The sequence below is a fragment of the Suricata suricatta genome, chromosome 4, assembly GCF_006229205.1.
Source record: "Suricata suricatta isolate VVHF042 chromosome 4, meerkat_22Aug2017_6uvM2_HiC, whole genome shotgun sequence".
NCBI lineage: Eukaryota > Metazoa > Chordata > Mammalia > Carnivora > Herpestidae > Suricata > Suricata suricatta.
Genome location: NC_043703.1, coordinates 93,685,981 through 93,708,733, shown reverse-complemented (window position 1 = coordinate 93,708,733; position 22,753 = coordinate 93,685,981). Strand labels below are relative to the sequence as shown.

At 55.1% G+C, this 22,753-nt stretch overlaps 1 protein-coding gene across 1 annotated transcript in view; it reads right to left on the bottom strand.

Annotated features, from left to right (window-relative positions):
• The window catches only part of TTC7A (tetratricopeptide repeat domain 7A), a 116,046-nt gene that overhangs the window by 24,050 nt on the left and 69,243 nt on the right, over positions 1-22,753 (bottom strand). Inside the window, exons 12-16 of the mRNA XM_029938506.1 lie at positions 22,364-22,367; positions 22,152-22,209; positions 20,960-21,032; positions 17,869-18,029; positions 2,646-2,762 (exon numbers count right to left, since the gene is read on the bottom strand). Of these exons, the coding sequence (XP_029794366.1) occupies positions 2,646-2,762; positions 17,869-18,029; positions 20,960-21,032; positions 22,152-22,209; positions 22,364-22,367 (413 nt within the window). The remainder of the gene's footprint in view (positions 1-2,645; positions 2,763-17,868; positions 18,030-20,959; positions 21,033-22,151; positions 22,210-22,363; positions 22,368-22,753) is intronic.

Below are 22,753 nucleotides of genomic sequence, written 5' to 3'. Positions count from 1 at the left end.
AGGCTTGGGGTTCTAGAATGTGGCTCACCCCAGAGGCTACACGGACATGCAGTTACTCCTCAGCATGTGTACACACCTGCACACACACCGCCGCCGTGTGCCCGTGGGGCCATTGGTCTCCCTGCTATGCCTTAATGCCACATTTCGTCCCCGCAGCTGACATTTGCCACCACCAAGAATATTCTCGCTGTTCTGGTCCACACAAAACCCCCATCCTTTAGACCCCAGCCCAGAGCCCCTCATCCAACCAGAAAGCCTCCTGTGCCCCTCACGGCTGCCTTCTCCCTGCCCTCCGTCAGCACAGATCAGGCAGCACAGGGTTTAGAAACCCTCCCTCCTCTGCTGTGGGTGATGCTAGAAGCTGCCCCAGGATGAGAGAAGGTCTGTGCTACCTTTGGCCACCCTCACCATGTCCAGCAGAGTGCCAGGCACAGAGCAGGCATCTAGGCCCAGCTTCCAAGGAAAACTTGGTCTTCACAGACTCTCAGAAATACCCCCAGCCCATCCCTCAGGGAAGGAAGGCCCAGCCACCCCTCTGCATCAGGCACCCTACCTCGGGCTGCCAGGGTGGCCCCAGAACCAGAGGGAGGGCCCTGGGGTGGCAGATAAACAAGAATGGTACTCTCCCCTGCCCCCAACCCCCCAGGTCCCTGTGGTTCCCACACTGCCAAGGAGGTTCCTCTTTTCTCAGAGTGGGGGAGTGGGGTGGGGGGGAGCCAACAGCTCAGAAAGGCAGCACAGCCTGTTGTGCCCATCCTGGGGCACACACACCCACCCCCAGCCACCCCTGCCCACTTCTGAGATTGCCCTTGAACCTGCTGACCAGGGAAGCCTGGAGGAGGGCCAAGGTAAAAAGGGCAGGACAAATGACAAGCCCAGCCTGGGGCCAGAGGCTTCTTCCCTTCAGATGTCCCACCCAGAATGTCGGGGCCCCGGGTGTCCTTGCCATTTTCACTCCAGCTCACACTGGCCTCAGCTTGGGCCATGGTGCAGACATTAGAGGAGACCAAAACACAGTGGGTCCAGGTTGGTGCCTTCCCTCCCCACCCCTTCTGCTTCCAGAGGCGACCTTCAGGCTGTGGATTCTGGCCTCTGGCCTCGGCTGCCCTAAACCAGACCTAAGTCCTAGTTTCTGCTCTGTGGCTACAGGTTCAATAAGAATGCTCCCTATGTGACTCCAGGTAGCTGGCCTGGCTGAGCCCTGCCTGCCTGAGTGGGGAGCTATGGGAGGTTTCCCAAAAGAGGTGCCTGGGGAACCTAAGAGGAGCTCCACCAGGCCCTGCTATCACAGATGAGTATGTTGGTGGTGACTTAGAACGACCCTAGAGAGAACCCACAGCCCCAGCCCAGGAGAAAACATGGGGTGCCAACCCCCCCCCTGCCGCCCCATTCTGCTGCCTGGAGGAGAGGCACAGGATGGGCCCAAATGCCAGGAGACAGGGCTATAGCTCAGAGAGGCCCCACAAAGACCGCCTGGATGAGCGGACAACTAGCCATCCAGCTGAGAGGAGGTCCCTGCCACCTCCAATGACAGCTCCTTTCTGTAAGGGGGGCGGACTGTTCGCCTGCAGGCTCCATGAAGGACAGGCTGCAGCCAGTGAGTGGCTGAGCAAGGGGTACCTCAGTGCAGGCCCCCCTCACCCATTCCCCTTTCTGAAGAGTCCCTCACCCCAGAGCCGCCTTCTGGCAGCTTCCACACTGCCCTGGAATCTATCAGGCCTTTCAAAGGCCTTCAGAGAGAGGCAGACCCTATTTGCCCAAGGGTTTTAACCTCCTTGGATTACCCTGGAGCCTCCTCTGTAAGTTTCACCACTAGAGAGATATCCCTCTGGGGACTGTGAACACCTTCAGGGATCCCAGAGTCCCTGTGAAAATGCAAACACATGGACCAGAGTGGGGGTCCCCTAAGGCCTCCGGGAGATGACACAGCTGACAATTTCAGGGAAGGGGAGGGAGTAAGAGGACCAGGAAAACACGGTGCACCTGCCTGGCACCAGGCCCTTTTCTGCTTTGGGCTGCACGGTGTCCCAGGGGATATGAGCAAAAACTTTCAGCAGATTCAATCTGCACAAGGGTGCCTACTCTGGCCCAGGAGAAAGCCAGAGCCCAGGCTGGGGTGCAGGAGCCAGGATGGGTGGAGATGCTGGGAGAGCGGGGAAGAGAGATGGGCCCTTCAGGAACTCTACTTCTTCTTCCTCTTCTAGCTTCCGAATGGACCCAGGAAGAAGCCACAGGCTCAGGGCTGGGACTCAAGCCCCAGCATGACCATTTACCAGGTGAGTGACTCTGGCAAGTTCTCTAAGGTCCCTGAGTCTTAGTTTCTCTCCTGGGGTGACAATAAAATCTGACAGTGTGTGAGATACAAGCGGCAATCCCAGAACCTGGTCCAGATGCTCAGTAAGGACTACAGTCTTACCCCTATGAACTTCAGTTTCCTTAACAGGTTCTTTGTGTCCTCACAGAGGACTGTCAAAAGGTTAAAATTAGCCCCAGGAGCAGTAAGTAGCACACTCTGATTCAAATATTGTCACCCCCCTCCCCCCATCATGGCCACTCAGCTGTGGGCTGTTGCCCTGGCAACCACCACCTGCCAGTGCTGCCCTCCGCCCCCTGGGCGACCCCAGGGACGACGTCGGGCCATTTACCCCAGTTGGGAGAAGCTGTACAGGGTCTGCCACAGCCGCAGCATTTGTCTGCAGGTCACCAGGGCTTCCTCCGGGCCTTTCAGCACCTGCTCCAGCTTCACCTTGGTGAACATCAGGCTGTAGGGGGGACAGGAGCAGTTAGCAAGCTCCTGAGAGGGCCCCCTTCCCAGGGCTCTCCTCCCAGGCTGGGAGCCCAGGGGATTCTGTTCCACCGTTCTGCCCGTTCCCCTCATCCGCTGGGCCCCTGATCAGGTACTCCCTTGGCCCGACTCTCGGAAGCACTGTCAGGTGTGCCTACTAGTATTGCTTTGTTTGTTCCTCTTACCCACACCCCCCGTATGCACCATGCTCAGTGACCGTGTGGCCATGTTTATATCCACATTCCCACAGCCCCCCGAGGAACCTTGTATATGAGAGACAGACCCAGAAAGCAACGGGTCATCCAGAAATGGAGCTAAGCAAGGAACTGAAAAAGGGCACCTAAAGGGCATAGCTGTGCTTTAGACCTTGCCAGCACACAGTGAATGTTCAATTCACATCTCCTAAACTGAACTGCACACTCTGTTTCCTGACCGTGGGTACATGAGGAGTGTCATTGGTCACATGTTACTTTACCAACGAATTCTTCACTGGATTTCCTAAAATAGCCAGCTCCCTTATATGTGCAATAGGATTCAAGTGACACCAAGTCCTACTCAGTCACCATTTAGGAACAGTTGCTCTGCAAAGGGAGAGAGCAACTTCAGAATCTCTTTCAACCTGAAAACTGGGCGTCCTCTGAGGTCAGGATGCTGCTGGATGTAGGGATGTGGCCCTGAAGGGAGCTTCGAGGAGCGGTGAAGGGCTGGTCTCCTCAGAGGGAGGGACCATAGGAGGGGCTGGTGGCTCCCTCTGCCCTGGACATAGCAGAGACCATTAGAACACTGCTCACCATAACCAAGGTGGGGGGCCTAGGGGAGGGCATGCCGTGCCAGGTGTTGACCCTTCAGTTGTCAGGGACTATTGGGGTCCCAGGGGAGGGTCAGGGCAGCTGGGGACACTTAGGACAATCAAGGCAGTGGCAATTCACTAATGGCTTTGGAACTACTGCATTCTTTACAGTGGCGGTACTGCCAACCATCTGCCTGGGCATCATGTGAACTTGGCTGAGCTACTGAAGCCCAAACAAGTCTGGCTCTGGTTCTCATTGGGTGGTCAGCGTGAGGCCCTTTTAGTCCTGGCATCGCTGTTGGAACAAACCCACAGTCAGGCCCTGCACTTGATTGCCTCCTGGTTAGCTCTGCTGGACCCTCTGAGCTTGGCACACAGGCCCTCACAGAAGGGGAGCCCTGCATCTGGACAGGGTGCATCCTGTGATCTGAAGCTGGAGGCACTGTTCAGGGAGGCCAGCCTCCACCTGGGAGCTCTCCCCCGCTGAACTTCTCGCTCACTCGCAGCCCTGGCCCGAGACCCTGTGCTGAGACCCGGGCCTCCAGCCTCATGAAGGACGCTGATGGCCTCACTCTGCTCCTTGCTTCTCACACCGTGTTCTTAGATTGTGACTTGCTGCTACAGAACGAAGATCAGGGTGGAATTTGCCCTAGTTCTCTTTTCAGAGGAGGAAGTTTGGGTTCTGGCCAATTATTAGTTTTCCTCCTTGCCTTCCCTCAAAAATGCCATGTGCATGTTCTGCCTCTGCTCACAGGATCCCAACACCCCCACCCTCCCCTGGCCTCACCTCTCCATGTTCATCCCCCTTCAAGCCTGACCTTATATTCCCCCTTCTCCAGGGAGACTTCTCAGACCCTTAGGATGCTTTGTGCATCTATTAGGATTGCCTGGCTGGCTTACAAGGTCCCCAGGCCAGAAACTGGGGTCCCCACAGTTTGGACTGCATGGGCCTAGGCAGGAGCATGGTCTCTGCATCCCGGTGGGCAGCTGCTGGGGAAAACTGGACCTGCCATCCCGACTCTTCCTTCCCAGATTCTCGAAGGGTCCAACAGCCCGCAAGTACTAGAAGCCTCTGCTTCAGGAATATGGAGTAGAAAACATGATTTCTGCCTTCAAGGTAACAATTAGTGCTAAAAATGACCAATTGCCCAGCTAATCAGATGCTGATTATCAAGTGATAATCAAGTGGATCAGACTCAGTGCAATGAAGAAAGAGATAAGGGATCTTGCTGGGGCTGGTGTTTGATGAAAAGAAGGGGTGCATGGGTGGCTCAGTCGGTTTTGGCTCAGGTCTTGATCTCACAGTCTGTGGGATCGAGCCCTGAGGGCTCTATGCTGTTGGGCACCGTGCTGAGAGTGTGGATCCTGCTTTGGATTCTCTCTGCCCCTCCCCCGCCTACACACACGTGCTCTCTCACTGTCAAAAATAAATAAAACCTAAAAAGATTTTTAAGAAAAGGATGATGGCTCATGGCTGGGAGTTGGGGGAGAGGTGAAGCATTGGGAAGCGGGGACCAGTGGCTGGAGCAAGTGTTGATGAGGAATGGAAACCCCTTCCTACAGATGTGGGGAACATCCAGGCTCAAGTCCATTCTAAGGCTACCCCGCCGGCAGCCAGAGCAGAGTCCCCTGGGCAGGGCCACTTAGGGCTGGGCTAGGCTGTTCCCTGGCACAGCTCGCTGAAGCATTCCCCTGGTACCCCATCTCCCCAGACATGCCTCCTCTTCTTAAGCTCCTCTCTGCTAGGCCCAGCCCCCCTCCTGCTCCCTGTGTCCCTGAGAGCCAGGATGAGTGGCAGACCTGACCACACCATGTGCCTAGAACAGAAGTGGCTAAAAGCTGAGCTGGCATAGTGTCTTCTCCCAACACAGGCTGTTATCCCTGCGGCTGCTGACATTCCATTAGCGTGAGTGATCCAGAACGGAATTTCTCAACCAAACCACATCCTTTCTGGACTGGGGCGAGATCTCCAATAGTCACTCTCTGGTCGGATCCTTCACTCCTAGATCCCGGGAGGCTCCACATTAGCTCCTGAGATTTCCTTTGTCTCACAGTTCAGCAATGCCAAGGGGATCCTCCTCAACAAAGAACCCTGCCCTGGCTGTCTGGGACATCAATTCAAATGCCTTTGTGCAGCCATCTTCCATTCCTGCCTCTCCTCCCATGCCCTTGGGCACCTGCGTGCTGCTCATCTGGGTATTAGCAACCTGAACTGGGGGACAGGCTCCCGGACTCATCTGTGTCCTGCTTCATGTCACTCTCCTTGCTGAAACTTCCTCTTTTCCTCCAACATCTGGCTAACTCCCAACCAGATGTCACCCTCTGACTTTGTGTGTCCCTGCAGGGGGCTGTACACACCCCCTTCAGGAGAGCCTTTACTATGTCGGACTTGGTTATCTGCTCACCTGTTGGCATGCCACTAATTCACGGCCGAACTCTCTCCCCACCCCTGCCCTCCCCATCACAACACAGGACTCCCTTTCCATCTCTTCCGCCAGGATGGGTGGTGCAGTTCTGCGCACGACAGGACCGGACTAGAAAGCTGGCAGAGCACTGGTGTGCCACTGTGGCTGGTGTGCGACACTTTCCCGCCCACACAACAGGCCGGAGCCTCAGCGGAACCCCGTGCTCCTGGGCGCCCCGCCCCTTCAACCAGCCCAGCCCCTGGCATGCCTGTCTAATACACTGAAATGAATCTGAAACGTCATTTGAAGAAAGGATTCTGAGGCTTGAAAAAAAACTCCTATTTTAACTCGAGGGTTCTAGTCTTCCCTAGCGTGACCACCCTTGCCCTTCTCTGAATATTCAGTAATTTTTACTTATCATTTACACAGTATAGACTTATATCTCTAGATATGACTATCTATGTGTATTTATATATTTATCCTTTTGCCACATAGGCTTATGAGTTTAATAACAAAGATAAATTTATATCAAGCATTTTTAAATTAAAATAATCTGGACACAGTGTGCGGCTGGGCCCACCTACAGAATGGTAAAACTGCTAGTTATCTTGTCCCGTGTCCTGCCATGCATCCTCAACTGGATGGCAGGTACTTGTAGGCCAGAGCCCTACTTCCCGCCACACCAGGGTCCCCCTTGCCTCTCCAGTGCCCAGCACAGAGCCGAGAACATGGTGTCTGCTGAGTTTGTGAAAATGTGTGTTGGTACAACCATTTGGCCACACTCAGGGGTCTCGCAGTCCAGGCTAACTCAGAGCTGATTTCTAACACCACCACCTCCCATGGCTGGGTCGTGGTTAGGAGGTAGGAGAGGAATCTGTTCACTTGGTGCCTCATAACTACAGAGGAGGCTGGACTCATGCAGCCAATGAGCAAAGTGCTGGCTGAGTCTGCTTACAGCTGTCTGGAAGCAAAGTTTTACAGAGCCTGGGACAGCAGGGGGTTCTGGGTAGGGCATGAAGGCATCTGATTTCTTGTGATTCAAGGTCTTCATCCTGGAGGACAGTCACCCAGGCAGAGCCAGAAGGACAACCAAGGAATGTCTCTGAGGCAGGAAGGCCTGGAATATGGGCACCTAGCAGCCCTCTCACACCCTGATGAGGGTCCAGGGACCCTCCTCATGGCTCCTGGGACTTAAGAAGGGTGTAAGAAAGGAAGAAGACAGGAGGGGATGGACGGAGCCCTAGCCAACTAGGTCCAGGCACCCTTTGCTGTAGCCCTGTCTTGCCAGCACTTTCCTGTGTGTCAAGCTGTGGAAGCCCGTGTCGAATAAACACCAAGGTCTTACAAGACTGAGTGGCCTTCCCACGCCTTGCATCTGAAGGCAGATGTGAAAGTGAGTGTTCTCTCTGGGGAAGAGGAAGGAGCGAGAGTCCAGGTAAACATGCCATGTGCTCTGACATGCTGCAGGGGTGAGGCTGCTGGGTCCTGGACTCCGCAGTCCTGGCCAGTTGAAGTGGTATGTATGCCCTGGCCTTAGTAGGGAGGCCCAGGGAGGCCACAAGGCCAGTCACCGGGAGTGCACACCTTCCCGAAGAATGCTGCCCGGCCCTTGGTAGTCGGCACAGGTCACCTCATGTCCAGGCTCTGTGCTCCCTCACTCAGCCACTGTCCTCATCACACACTTCTTCTACCGCTGTGCTCTGGTCCAGGTGGGAGCCGGCCCCCGCCCAAGTCACCTGCACAGTGCAGCACCCTGGGGGCACAGACAGAGGCTCAGCTGACCCGAACAGAGCCAGCCCCTGCCGCACCATGGAATGTCTCAGCCTTGCAGAGTGTATCTGCAGTTCTCTCTGCATCTGGGCCGGCCCCCTCCTGGGGGGGACGACAGAGACTGGCAAGGCCAGTCACCACAGGTGTCACCACAGGGCATCTTTGCCCATCTTCCCATTCTCTTGGGCCATGGGCTGATAAAGGAGGCTCTCAGGGAACTCGTGGTCAGCCTGGCATCCTCCCCCTCCTCCTCCTCCTCCTCCTCCTCTTCCTGAGCCCTGCCCGGCCTGTGTTCCTGGGGCAGGATCAGCCTGCTAATTATTTGTCAAAAGGATTAAGACTTGGAGCTGTTCCCATGTGAGGCAAAGAAAAATCATTTTTCTTCCCACTGCCATAAACAGGAGATATCTTAGGGTGAGCCTCCTCAGAACTGGGTGAACATGAGCCTTTCCAAAAAAAAACTTTTTTAAAGAAAGAATTATTTTGTACCTGGGGATATTTTTGTGAAGATGGCTCTAGCTAAGCAAGCAATGGCCTGGGGTCAGAGGTTATCTTGTCCATTCCCCTTTCCAAGAGCCTCTGATCATTCTCTCCTGTGTCCCCTCCCTAGCTGCTCCCCTCAGCACCCCATTCCCGGCAGTCAGCAAATACCAGTAGAGCAGAGCTGGCTGCAGGGAAGGACATGGGCCGTGTGGGCGGCAAGCACAATGGGTCCACGTTTTCACTTCCATGTTCCTGAAAATGGCTCTCTATAAAATTACTCAACATACACAATAAACACCTGAACATGGCCACTGCTGTCCACTGAAAGGAGCCATCTCTGGCCTGTGCCTTGCTCCCCATCAAATGGGAGGATGCTGTGCTGAAAGAGCCTGAAACAGCCTTCGGCACCAGACGACGCAGGTCAACCCCAGGCCCTGGCACCTCCCGGCAAGTGCCTTCCCCTCCCTGCGACAGTAATGGAATCACCCACAAAGGCTGCTGGGAAGACTAAGGGCAACAGAGCCTATAAAGGCAGCCCTGGTGCCTAGCCCACCCCACAAGACAGGTCTCCTGAGTCCACGCCATCACTGCCAGTCTTCCCTAGTAGACCCCGTGCCCGGCAGGGGACACGACTTTCTTTTCTTTGTGTCCCCAGTGCCTGACCTAATGTCAACACATATGCTGAAAAACAGGAGGTTGAGCCACAGGGATTCACTGGGGCCTCTCGAGAGTCAAGGGCATTCCCAGATTCAGAGAAGCCCCAGGAAGACAGGCTGCACCGTCCTGTGGAACTGTCCATTCTTCATGGTCCCACCAGCCCCATCCATTGGGTCGGGCTCCTGGCCATTGTGGGAGCCCTCCATGGTGGGGAAGGGGATGGCAGCAGGTGTGGCGAGTGCACAAAAGGGGGAATTATCTCTTTAAAGGACAGTCATTAGTAATTCTGGCTGATGGCTGTGCCGCACTGTTTTAATGAAGAGTTCTATTTTTACAGAAAACACATAATTGAGTGAAAAAGCAGGCTATTCTTTGAGTCAGGCGGCCACGCCTCTGGAAACTCCTGGGCCAGGAGGCCTGAGCCTGTACCTTGCACGGGGATACACAGGAAGTGGGCCCCATCTTACAAGCCGCAGGTCCAACTCGGTACTGAAAAGCAGGGTCCGATGACCCAAGTTCAAACCCTGGTTTCCCTTCTTCTAGCCATGTGACTTCTGGGTCAAGTCACTTTAACTTGTCAGAACCTCAGTTTTGTATCCATAAATTGGGAATGACAGCATTTTATACAGTATTGTATACTGGCGGGGTGGGGGGGATTATTATATGGAAATAATGCACATTAAGGCCTAGCAGGGGGCTCTTACTTCATACAACACTCAATCCAGGGTTGCCCTGCCATTGCTTACCCAGCCTCGGTTACAATTACGTACAGGGTGCTTACTTATGGCCTTATTTGTAAAGTGAGAGAAACGAGGTTGCTATACCTCCTGGGGTCCCTGAGGGGCTCCGGGAGTTCGTGCGTGTAGAGTGATTGATTGGAGGAGTGCCTGGCATAGAGCATGCACTGGGTACACTGCTGTTTTATTATTATTGAAGCTCACTGGGTTCAACGCTCTCAGAGTTGTTCAGCCCACCACCTGGCTTGGGTTCTGGCCTCTGCTCTGCCCTGTACCAGCTGTCTGACCTTGAGACATCATCTAGCTTTCCCACTGGTTTCTTCATCTTTTCAAGTAGGAGGGCTGTAAAGTGCAAAAAGTAAAAACACCCAAACAACAAAACCAGGGTAAGTGGAGTGAGGGCTGTAAGACGCCAATGTCCCTGTGGGTCCCTTCCTTCCCTCCAGAGCGACAAACAAAACAACTCTTATGGTCTATCCATCGGAGGGTCTACTGGGGTGTGTGGGCGCCTAGCTGTGGGTCCCCCACGGGGAGGAGGGGGAGGCAGGGTGCAGGCCACAGTAAGCTCCGAAGGTGCCTCCACCCCCACAGGGAAGTTCAAACTGTATATTCGAGGCAATCAGGGAACAAACCGGAAGATAATCCAGTCCTCAACTGAGTGGTTCAGTTTTGACCAACAGAGGGGAGGGGTGGGGGGCTTCCAGGGTAACTGGAGCGGGGGGCTGGCCCAGCAAGGATGAGGACCTGAAAGTGGGCCAGGTTGGCTGGCTGACGAGGCACAGAAACCCCACCCCCAGGATGGGAAGCGAAGGAGCAGGCCCTCCCCTATGAGTGGGCCCACCCCCTGCCCTCATTCAGGCTGTGGTCACCAGGCTCCAACACCTGGCTCGAACCAGTGGCCCATGAAGCCAGGCAGGTGCAGGGCAACCTGGGTCGCACACACGCTACCGAATTCCAGGCCTCTGGGAGACTCTACCAGGGAAATTAACTGGTTAAACTCACATACATGCCCTTTGAGGCTATTATCTTAAAGTGACTCTAAAAGGAGTGACCTCCCTGAAAGGCTATAGTGAAGCCCTTCCCGGAGACTAACCCCAAACATGGAAGGGGCCCTAACGACAGCTCTTAGCAGTAGAAACCAATGATTTTTCCTTGGGTCTGGAGGATTAACTGACCCATGTACCCTAATCTTTTAAGGCTCACACTGATCCCCTACTTCTTAATGAATTCATTCAAAGTGAATCGATTTTGGGGCACTTGCATGACTCAGTTGGTTGAACATCATCTGACTCTTGATTTTGGCTCAGGTCATAATCCCAGGGTTTTGGGGCTAAGCCCAGTGTTGGGCTCCGTGTTAAGCATGGATCCTGCTTAAGACCCTCTCCCTCTCTGTCTCTCTCCCTCTCTCTCCCTCTCCACAGCACCCCCCTCTCCCCTTCCTCCCCGAAAGTCTGCTTCCTGAAATTAGCTCCTCCTTGTTTTTAAAGCCCTGCCTAAGAGAGACAGAAATGCTGATGCATAGGAGCACATGTACCCCAATGTTCATAGCAGCAATGTCAACAATAGCCAAAACATGGAAGGAGCCTAAATGTCCATCACATGACGAATGGATCAAGAAGATGTGGTATATATTCACGATGGAGTACTACATGGCAATGAGAGGAAATGACATATGGCCCTTTGTAGGAAAGTGGATGGATCTTGAGGGTGTCATGCTGAGTGAAGTAAGCCAGGCAGAGAAGGACAGAAACCATATGTTTGCACTCATAGGTCTAGCAGGAAAACAAGAGAGACCTAATGGAGAACCAAGGGGAGCGGAGGAGGGAGAGAGAGTTGGGGAGAGAGAGGGATGCAAAACTTGAGAGACTATTGAGTACTGAAAACGAACTGAGGGTTGAAGGGGAAGGGGGAGGGGGGAAAAGAGGTGGTGGTGATGGTGGAGGGCACTTAAGGGGAAGAGCACTGGGTGTTGTCTGGAAAACAATTTGACAATTAAATATTATGGAAAAAATAAAAAAATAAAAGTGCTGCCCCTGCCTGGAGAATAGCCTCAGGGCATTTCTGAGAGCAATCTGCACCTAAGCTCTGGGGTGGCTGGCTGCAGGGCAAGGCCTTCTTTTTTTTTTTCTTTTCTTTCTTCTCCTGTTTATTTATTTGGAGAAAGAGAGAGAGAGAGATTATGAATCCCAATAGAGCCTGATGTGGGGCTCTATCCCACGAACAGTGCGATCATGACCTGAGCTGAAATCAAGAAGGACACTTAACTGGCTGAGCCACCCAGGTGCCCCATGGCAAGGCCTTCTTATTTGTGCTGACCCCAGGCTGACCCAGCAGGCCTCCAGTTATCACCAGATGACTCTACAAACACAAAAGCATGATCCTGAAAGATAAGAACACAAACCATGTAGAGCCTTTCCAGAACCATTTAGGAGTAGAAGAACTTCCAGAAAGACGGTTCCTTGGTGGAACAAAGAAAGGCAGGCTCCGGAGTGGCATAAGACACCAAGAAAGCAAAGACTTTGGTCTCAGTCTACAGTCTCAACCCAGTGAGAGCACTCACTCGGACCCAACCCAACGTAGAGGGGAGGCCAGCCCTGCCTCAAGGGCAAGAATGTCCTCTCTCCCAGAGGCAGAAAGGCTTTCCCTTGGGGCTTGGCCACGGTGCCTGTCTCTAGCAAATGCTGTCAGCCAGGAGATCAGGGAGTGAGGATCAGGAAACCAAGGGCTGAAACTACTTCAACGCAAGTGAAGAATGCCTTCTGGAAAAAACTGCAAAGAATACCTTCCTTTCCTTCCTCTCTTCCCCAAACAAAACAACCTGGATCATCTACCCTCCTGTCTGAGCATAAGCAGACCGCCATGGGGAGGCCGAGGGCTCTGTCTGACTGCAGCGTCACACAGAGCAAGATCACAGGAGGCTCCTCGGAACAACCAGCGAAGGGAAATGCTGAATGTCAAACCAGCTTAGCTGATGAGGAGCTGACCTTTGGGGAAGACAGTGCTGGTACCAGTGATTACGCCTGGCTTAGCGCTTCCTGCAGCCACATGGCCTGCAAGTTTAACCCCTGGCTCTCGTCCTCATCCGGGATGGTGGGGGGGGCGAGGGGGGTGTGTGGCAGCCAAAAATGTTTAATGAATCCAGCAAAGTGATAAACTATGTTTGTGTTAATACCTTTGATTCCAGCCCCCTCTCTGGAGTGTTGGTATTTTAAGTGTCTTTTTGATCTACTACAAGTCCTTGGTAAGAACCATCCAATAAACACATTGGGCTTAAGTCAAAAATCTTAAGGCAGGCCCGGACTCTGATCTTTCTGCCTGGTGGAATGCAAGACTAGAAATGTATCCATGCAACCTGAGAAAAAGGTGAGGTAGGCCAGGTAGATTAGAGAGGTGCCCTTGAGGCCATAGTTCGCCTTAACTACACTCAGCCAACGTCTGGGCCCAGCTCATGCCTGGTTATCAGCTCAAACATTTTCCAAAACAGCCTGGGTTTCCTGGGGGAGATGGCTGTGCCGATAGTTTGTTTATACAGGGCGAGCTCAGGCTTGTCGAGAGGGCCATATTATTCCTGCAGTGGGGGAGTGCCCCGGGCTCTTGACACATCTTCCCCTAGGATCTTTCAAGTCACCCAGGCCCTGGGCTGGGCCAGGCAGAAACTCCCAAAAGGGTCTAGCCTGACCCTGGACCCACCAGTCCACCCACATCTGGGCTTTCAAAACCGGTCTGGCAGCCTGCCAGACTTGGGGTGGGGCCAGTGACTGACAGGCTGGTTATTGGAAAGCTCCCATCATTAGCCTAGGAATTTTGTTTGGTTCCCATGGCGACCTTCACTACAAGCGCACTGACTAAAGCACAAGGAATCTGTTACCTAAAACCAGTGCCCCTGGAGCCTCAGCTTCAGGAACCGTGCTTATCAGTGGCCCGGTCCCCTCGACCCCATATTCCAGCCCCTCCCCGGTGGAGCCTCCCAGCTGCCTCCCTGAGCCAGGATGAGATGGAAGGACTAGAAGAGACAGCTTCCGCACAGGACAGAGACTGCTCACATTCCACCGCCCGGCTGGCTTGGAACCCAGGTCCAAATAGGGAGTCTGCTGCCCCCCGGAGGCCCCCTGCAGGCTGGCCAGGGGCAGCCTGGCCAGCACATGTGTCCAGGGCTTAGTCAGAAGCCCTCAGGATTTCAGGAAGCTGCTCAGGGTGTCTGGTTGCCCCTGTGCCAGGTTCACACTGTCCCCGTGGGGCCATCAGTCTCTGCCTCATCACGTTTCTGCCTTTTAAACCTGAGCTCCATTAAGTAAAGGTCATCCCACAGCACAGAAATCAAGATCCTCTTTGCTTTTGCCTCCCAATCCCCCAGTTCAGGGGGATTTCCAGAAGCTCAGCTCCACGAGGGCTGCATTTTTCTCCAGGAGCCTCAAGACTGCCTCTAGGAATGGTGGCCTCTGGTGCAGCGAAGGAACCTCAACACCTTCCCACGGGGCTTCCTGCCTCGGCCTGTGCCTCCTGGCCCTCCGCGAACTGCGCCCTCTTCCAGCTCCGGGCCCACACGTGCCCTACCCTCTGCTCCCACATTGCTGTCTTATACCAATGAGGCTACCTTCCAGGAGTCCCTCCCCCGCCTCCGTCCCCTGATTGCTGCCCTTGAACATGCTTCTAAACTGACTGCGAGTCCTTCTCTTGCCTGAGTTTCACAACAGACCTTGGAGGCAGAGGGAGGCAGGACAGAGATCTTTGGCAGAGAAGCAAGCTGCTGGAAGTGGCACGGGTCAAGAGCACGACCTGGTGAGTGCAGGAGCCTAACTGTGACCTCACGTGGCGACAAGCTCACATGGAAAGGGTTCCATCCCACCCACCGGCATGTCCCCTGTGCCAGACCTCCTCCACACTTGACATGGGCCTGCCAGCCTTCTCCTTCACTAAGACAGCCTCTTGGAGCCGATGCACAGGCAGGTTCTACGGGAAAGTGCCTCTGAGAGGCCTCAGTCACTTAGGAGCTGACTGTGGGGAGCTCTTGGTGGCAGACACACCTCGCCGGGGGCACTGAGGTGAGGGTGAAGGGGGTTTGATCGTTCTGTTTGGCTGCAATCCTATTTACTGGACCGGCTGTTGAATTCTCTGCCGCGGCAACAGCTGGAGACACACACAGCTTGTTCCTAGCGCAGAGAGCAGCTGGCCGACCAGGATGCAGCTTCGGTTGAAAGAGCAGTGACATTTGTCAGTGATCCCTGGCCGGTAATGGACTCGATGACATTTCCTGCTAATCCATGGGTTTCTGTACTCTGCCGTTTCATCTGTGGGGAATAGTATTGCCTTCTTTGCAAAGAGCCATGGTCATGCTCTATGGTCACCTCACAGAGCTATGTGGTAGGTAGATTTTCCACATCCACTCCCAACCTCTTACGTATGTATAATTTTTAAGGCTGAATTTTTTTTTTAAGATAACAGAAATGCATTGTCTCACAGTTCAGAAAGCGAGATGTGGCCTGTAGATATTTTTTAGTTTTGCAGCCTTTTAGGGCTGGCTCTGATCAAGACAGAGATCCTCGTGGCCCTGGTAGAGAGGGCCTCGTGGTGGCTTAGAGATAAAGAACCTGCCACTGCTTCTCTATCCCCACTGTCCCCAGATGTGCAGGCTTTGCACAATGAGGCATCACTGAGAGTGGTCTCCAGGCGTCTCTCCAGTCACACAAAACAGAAGAGCCCTAGGAATGGGACTCAAACACTTTCCCTTCAAAGATGTCCCTGCTGCCAGCCCCGTGGCCCAAGCTCCCAAGCCCCCAGCAGTGACCCCACGAGGTCTGGATGGGGCGGCTGTGTTCTCATGCAGAGGCTGCCCCTTCAGAAGGCCCCTGCCTGAAGGAACAGGGACACAGTTGACACAGAGTGCCACAGTTATCCTACGAGTTGACCAAGAGCCCAATCTGCACTGGGGAAGAGCTTGTCATCTTTCTTGGATTTAGGGTCCCTTGGAGGATCTGCTAAAAGCCATCTCCCCGGATACACGCACACAGGCACAAATGTTATGGTTCGGTTCTAGGCATTCTTGGAGGCCCAGAAGCCCATCCATGCCTCCTGAGGGGGAGTCACCAACCTCGGCAAGGACAACCTCCCCCACCACCCATGAAGGCCCTGGAGGCTTGAGGGAAAGGGCACACACACTGCCTACATGATACGGAAAGACTGCAAAGAAGGGGGCTTCCTCACCAGGCCCAAGAGCCCAGGGGACAGGAGGCGCCTCCCCTGGGGTGGGCTGGGATGCTGAGGCAGAGGCAGAGGGCTGCCCCCCCAAAACCAACACCCACCCCCAACACAGCGTGAAGTGCCGTTAGCCTCCCCACATCAGGCCAAGAGACAGGATTCTGGCGGCAGAAAGAATTCACCCCAGAAGTTAGGAAGAGACACTGCTATGAGAGGTCAGGCGCTTGAGCGGGTTGGGGTGAGGCTCCCTGCAGGGATGGGGGTCCCAGGAAGGGCCAGGTATGCAACATGACAGTCCCCTGCCCTGCTTCCACTGGGACAGCTCTGCTCCACTTGGCTCCCACGCAGTCTTGACTGGCATGTAAGATTTCACTTGGGAAAAGGACTTGCTGATCAAACCACATGTGACACCAGGCCTTGCTTGCTTCTCTTTTTGTGACACACGTTCTGACCTGCTCCTTGCCCTGCCCCACTCTAGGATTCTAAGATTTTCTTCAGGAAGGTTTCTTTTTCCATCAAAGCCTGACAACAGAGTGTGCGAGCATAAACACACACACACACACACACACACACACACACGGCTGGTATAGACCCTGCCTGACAGTCGTGAGAAGGAGCTAGGAAAAGGAAGCTTGGTCCTCTGTTCATTTCCACTAGAAGTGAAAAATGACCTTCTACACAGGAGGTCTTGTTGTATTGCCCTTGGGATTAATGAGACGAGGTACCCTGTCTCCTGTCCGCACACTCTATTTCATCAGTGCTGTACTATTCCCTCAGTGACCTGCCTGCTCACGTGAACTGACCTGGGGGCTTGCTCTTTAGTAGGGCACACTGGGGAGCTTCCGGTAAGGGCACTCTGCTGCCCCTGAAGCACCTTTGTTGAGCCCTGGCGAGGACAGAGCCATCCTGCAGAGTTCACAGGCACAGTTCCCTGTGGCATCCTCGAAAGCCAGCTCTGGCCCCTGATGGGCTAGGGGTGGACAGAGGTGTACGCCCAGGAAAGGGAGCGTCCTTGGGCTGGGACACTTGCGGCTTCCCTCTATCCCCTCATGGCCGTGGTACCCACCAATTTCCCCTCAATCTTTAGGAAACTGCCTTCACTGCCAGTGTGAGTCATCCCTCTAGGCAGCCAGGATCGAGCTTCTTTCTGCTGTCTGAAGCATGGCCGCCCTTCGCTGGTTCTACATAGTCCTCCTTCAGAGCTGAAGGTGGAACACAGTGGGAATGGACCCCTCATCCCAGGTTCATGGGATTCAGATAAACAAGGTCTATTATATCCAGTGTCACGCGCCAGAGTGGAGGAGGGCAGAAAACAAAAGACGACCGACTGGCCTCCTCCTCATTCCCTCCTGCAGGGCCATGCACCCTCCTGCCTCAGCTGGTCCAGCATGGCTTGTGTCCCCCCACCGTGTCCTAGTTGGGTGGCAGCGGGTCCTCTCTGTACAGGTGGGGGCAGGGAAGTTTAGTCCTGCCCCACCCACCATGGCCTGAACCAAATGCAACATGAGCCCTGCTACAAAGAGAGGGGCATCTGGACAATGTGGCAAATAGAAGTGCGGAGTAGCCGAGGATGGAGGGAGAGGCCAGACTGCTCTGGGGAGAGAGCCCCTTTCCTCCAATGCCAGTGGTCTGCTTGGAGGCAGGGGGATGGTTCACTTGGTCTCCACCAGCCAAGCCAATGTTAAAATCCCATCCTTGGCTGGTTGTGCCAGGATTATGATTAAGTTACACAAGTCAGTGTCCCCGTGAGGCTCAAATGCAGAGCCCAGGGTGAAAGCAGCTTGAGCAGTCTCCTCTGTGGTCCCCAGAGCTTGCATGAAGTCTGCCGCTGCCAGAGAGCTTCCTACTCCCCACCGGACACTTCCTGGCACAGAACGTCAGAGCCACTCTCTGACCCCACACGTCCTCCTCGCCCCACCTTGATGACCCTCCAGCCAAGCAGCGTGCATGCAGTAGGCACTTAATCGGTACATGCTGGCTGGCTGTGTGGCAGGGTGGTGTGTGCATTGGTACCTCCCAGCCCAGGAGTGTCCACAGGGAACTCACTTGAAATTCTCCGGATACTCTGTGATGGCCATGTTGATAACGTCCAGGGCATGCTGGTAGTGTTTCTGGGCAGAGAAGAGGAGTGCCAGCAGGTGGAGGGCGTTGGCATCATCCCTGCACATTTTCAGGGTCTCCTGCAGCTGCTCCATGGCACTGGAGATCTGCCAGAGAAAACTGCCAGTTTAGTGACCTTCTCCAAGGCCCAACCTCCCCCAGGACTTTGGTGCCAGTGCCTGCCCCATGAGGGCACAGCAGATTCAAGGGAGCCCCTCGGCCCTGGGTGGGGAGGCTGGTGCTCTGAGGAGAAAGCACACCCAAATGGCATGGCAAGAGGGATCTGCTGTCCCCAGTCAGGCCCAGGAAGCCACTGCTGCTCAGGCCTAAAGAGGAGTAGGTTTATGGTGTGGCACAAAGGATTTGGGCAGAAGCCAGGGCTGTGAGAAAGAACCCAGGTCGTGACCTGCAGACCGAGACATGGCCTCCTCTCAGAACAGTTTATGCGGTGATGGAGGCTGACAGACCAAAGCTTCTTCCCACTCAGAGGCTCACAGTGGCCAAAGCTTAGGCTCTGGGGTGAGGTGGGGTGGGGGTGGGGGGTCCCAGCTCTGCCGCTGCCTAGCTGGACTCTTCGGGTGGCCTCTCTGAGCTGCAGGTCTTAGCCATCAAAATGAGGATAATGGTCATGCCTATTACAATGGCTGAGAGGGTGAGATGCCGGAAGGAAATGTCTGTACCGTATGGGATGGAAGTGACCATGTGCATTTCCCTCTTCAGGCCCCCAAAGCCCAGGCAGCGACCAAGCAGGTAAGTCTCTTCCTTCTCATCCTGAGGGATGTGTTCTCTCACGCCCTCAGGGCTGGCGGCCGCATGGGCTCTTGCAACCCTATCCTCATTAGGGCCCCATCCTCCCAGAAAGCTTGGGAGTCTTTTCCAGAAAGTCTTGCTCCTTACCAAACCTCGGATGTGGGCCTCCCATGCTCCCTGAGGGGCCTGTCGTCTCAGTATACCTGGCCCCAAGCCGGGCTCCACACGGCCTCTCACCTGCCGTGAGCATTAGTGCCAGACTCCTCCCGTGGGAGCCCCCTTTCGTGGAAAGTTCAAGGGACGTGAAGGAAGCTACGTGGTCGCTGGTTCAGCTTGCCTGTGTCTCCCTAAGGCTGCCCCTCCCTGGTGATTCTCCAGACACCGAATTATCCTGGGCTGAGTGTCCAAACCTACAGGAGTCATGGCTCAGGCAGCCGTACACGCTCCAGGCAAGATGGGCTGGGGGCTTCACAGACCCAGGCAGGCCAGGTTTGGCCTACTGTCCATTCCCTGAGGCTCCCAAAGTCTGGGGTCCCCAAGGAAAATGGGTGCCAGGCTCTGCTGGCCTGGCCCTGCCATCTCTCTGGGAGGACAGACACCATTCACCCGAGGTGGCTGAATAATGAAAGATATTAAGAAATGTATCACCAAAGGTTTAGCATGAACTTAAAGGCTAAAAACACAGTGGTCTCAGGTATTTCTGATCGTGTTCCTTGCAAACCAGAGCAGAGTGACGTTCCTTGGGGAGAGCAGCAGAGAGGTCCCAAGTGCCTCACCCAGGACCTGGAAGTCTGGAGTCATGGGCACAATGGGGAGGGGGGTTGGGACAGCTGGTGGCAGCCTGGAGGTGGAGGCAGGAGAGTGAGTGAGGGTGGGCAGGTGCAAGAGGAAGGGAGAGAAGTAGCAAAAGGGAGCAGGAAGGAGAGCAGGGCCACCAGGGAGAATAAGGCTGAGACAGGAGATCGGGAGAGCTGAGTGACGAGTCCAGTCAGGGTACACACGGGCACGGGGACAAGGGGATGGGCTTGGGGGTCCAAGTGATGGCAGCAAGGGTGCAGTGAGGGGAGAAGCCAGGCCGCTGCAGGGCTTGAGAGGAAGGTCAAGCAGATGGCAGCATGAAGCACCAGGTGACCCCAGAGCCAGGAGAAAGAGCTCGTTGAGCCACCTGAACACCCCAGAGGCTAGGAGATGACACTGACCAGGAGACCAACTGCGGGCTGGCAGGTAAGGCTCCAAAGGAGTCAGGGCATGGGATCCTTAGTGGGGGCAGAGTGGGCTCTGGAGCAGAAACCCGGCTTCAGTGCTGGTTTAGTTGAAGCTGGGCAGTTCCTCTAGTGTAAAGCAGGGCTGAGGGTACCCCCCTCATCAGATGGAGGGCTCTGCCAGGTCAGCAGGGTGTGGGGGACAGCAGCACCCACATTTGCCAAGGCCGCCCATCACCTGACCACCAGAGGATGGAGGCTCTGTTGGCTTCTCTCCAACAGTCTAGAGGCCAGCCCCGTTCCCTGTGGTGCAGGGACGGAGACCCGTGCTGTGGGTGTCAAGGCTGCCCGCAGTCCCCGAGCAGTCCAGCTCACTGGGTCAAGGCCAAGAGGTCCTGCTTTGGAGGCTTGGGGTATGCACCGAGCCCCAGCCTGTGTGAGGCACACACATGAAAAGCAGAGACTCCCAAGGGCCTGGGGGAACTGGGAGCCCTGGGTCTTTTATGAAAGGTGACCCACTGACTGGATAACTGCCCGGCCTTACTCCCTGGATAGACCAGTGTCTCACGGCACCAACAGCTCAGCTGCCCAGCTTGGGAAAGACAGTGGGTTGGGCAGTGGCAGTACTTCTAATGGGGCAAGGTGGCCAGGAGATAGGAGGCCCTACCAGGCCCTAGAAGCCGAGCTTAATGGTATTGCCCACAAAAACAGGGACAAGCTCTGGGGTCCACAGAAACAGCTCTGTGTGTCAGTTACTCTGCTCTCCTAGATCTGTGGAGAAAGGCTGGTGGAAGATGAGGATAGAAATACTTCCTGTGGTCACTCATCAACTTCTCAGGAGACTGACCTGTTCAAGGGGGTGTGAGGACAGAGAATAATCCCTTTCTGTGTGCCCACCATGGGCTCTACCGCATTTTCTGACTTAATCCTTACTAGGTCCCTCTTAAGTGGTGTATGAAGGTGCTCAGATAACAGATAAAAAAACAGAGACTTGGAGAGGTCACGTCACTTGTAAAGGGTCATGTGGCTGGTAACAGCAGTGGTGCCAGGAACAGACCTGGGAGTTAGGAAAGGTGACAACCCACCTGGCGGACGAGGGCCAGCTGCAGGGAGACATAGAGGATGACCTGGGGGTCACCGGGCGCCAGCTGCTGGGCTCTGTGTGGGGAAAGGGAGTGACAGGTCAGTCAGCAAGGATTGAGCCCCCAGTGTGTGACATGCACCTCCAGTGTGCCAGCCCTGTGTTTAGTGCCGCAGGGTAAAATGTCAAGGATTCTCAGAGGGTGCCCGGTGGGGGATGATGGCGTCAGCAGCCCATGGGCAGCAGGCTCCAGGAGGGCTGGCTCAGCCGGGGTGGAGGGGCCGTCCGAGAGGGAAGGACTGGGGAATGGGTGCTACCCCTCACCTCTGGGCAACTGTTGGCCTGCCTGAGGCCCTGCAGTGGCCTTGTACAGAGTGCGGAGCCTGACCTCTCCATCCCAAGACAGAGGGAACACTCCCATGGGTGAGTGGCCTGGGAATGGGCTCTCTGGGAGAGAAGCTTTGGGAAAGAAGGGCTGGCCTGGGTAGCTCAGCGGGGGTTGGCAGGGATGGGACTCCTCTGCCTCCCTTGGTTCAGGAACAACCTGCCCCAGAGAGCGGTGGGATGTGCTACATGTTCCCAGAAAGATGGCACAGGAGTCTAAGGCAGAGCCCAGCCCAGCAGATTCCACATCAGTCCTCGGAGGGTGTTCAACACAAAGGGCTGGGGGGGAGGGGAGCCCTGCCATGGCCCAGAGCAAGGGGGAGAAGGATGCTCTGTGGGGCCCATGGCTGGGGTGGAGTCAGGGGCTTAGGAAGGAGGGGGCCTAGGCAAAGAGGGCCACCGCAGGGGAGGGGCTTCTCTGGCTTCCCCTCCCCTCCTTCCCTCCGGACCCTACCCTGGCTGAGGACTAGGGTGGGGGGTTCTCACAGCCCTCGTGTTGAAGACGGGCTAAGAGGAGGCAGACACCAATTCAGAGCCCCTGCTCCTAATACAAGGTGCATCTCTAGCTTGATCTCACATCACCACAACAATAATGGACTATTACTCCCATTTTAGAGGCCTGAGCTCCAGAGGGCAGGGGCTAAGCCTGGGGGCACTCTACCTGCCCAAGGAGCCAGGAGAGCCTGGGTTCCCTGGTCAGTAAAATGGGGATGGAAACCTTCTTCATTCAGTCTACACCAGAGGGTCCAGTGAAATAAATAGCACGCGGATGTGCCACCTCGCGCCTCTGCTGTGGCAGGGGCCCTCCTCACCTCTCCAGTGTCTGCAGTGCTTTCCGGTGCAGTTCGTCTTGCTTGGATTTCAGAGTCGCTGCAAGGGACAAGATGGAGACGGAGCCATGAGGGGCTGCTGAAGGGGTGCCGACCCAGCCCCGCCCCATCCCGGGGCACTCAGGCTCTGCAGAGACAGAGGCTGTATCTGGCCAGTGCTTGCACTCAAGTGGCTCCGGACTGATGCCACTCACCGTCCTAGTTACCAGGGGAGGGCGTAGGGCGTCCACTTGGCCCAAGCTTCCTGGCATGTTTCTTGCCACACCAGGGCCTTCCATTCCTTTGCTTCTTTGCCACCTGGCCTTGAGAGACAGGTCACCACCACATGCCTCCTTGGGCTTCCTTACTCACAGGCTTCTTTTTTAGCCACTTGACCACATTTTAAGTGTTACATTTTAAGGGCAGGTGTTTGAAGACGTAGCTGCAGACTGAACTACCTGGAAAGCTTTAAAATGACTGTCATCCAGGTCCCAGCCCAGCCCTGGTCAGATTACTCTTTCAGGTTTGTGTGCATGGGGCCCCGTGGGGCCCCATAACTCCCCTTCCTGCAAGGATACAGAAGTAGGGGGCTGCCTCATCAATGG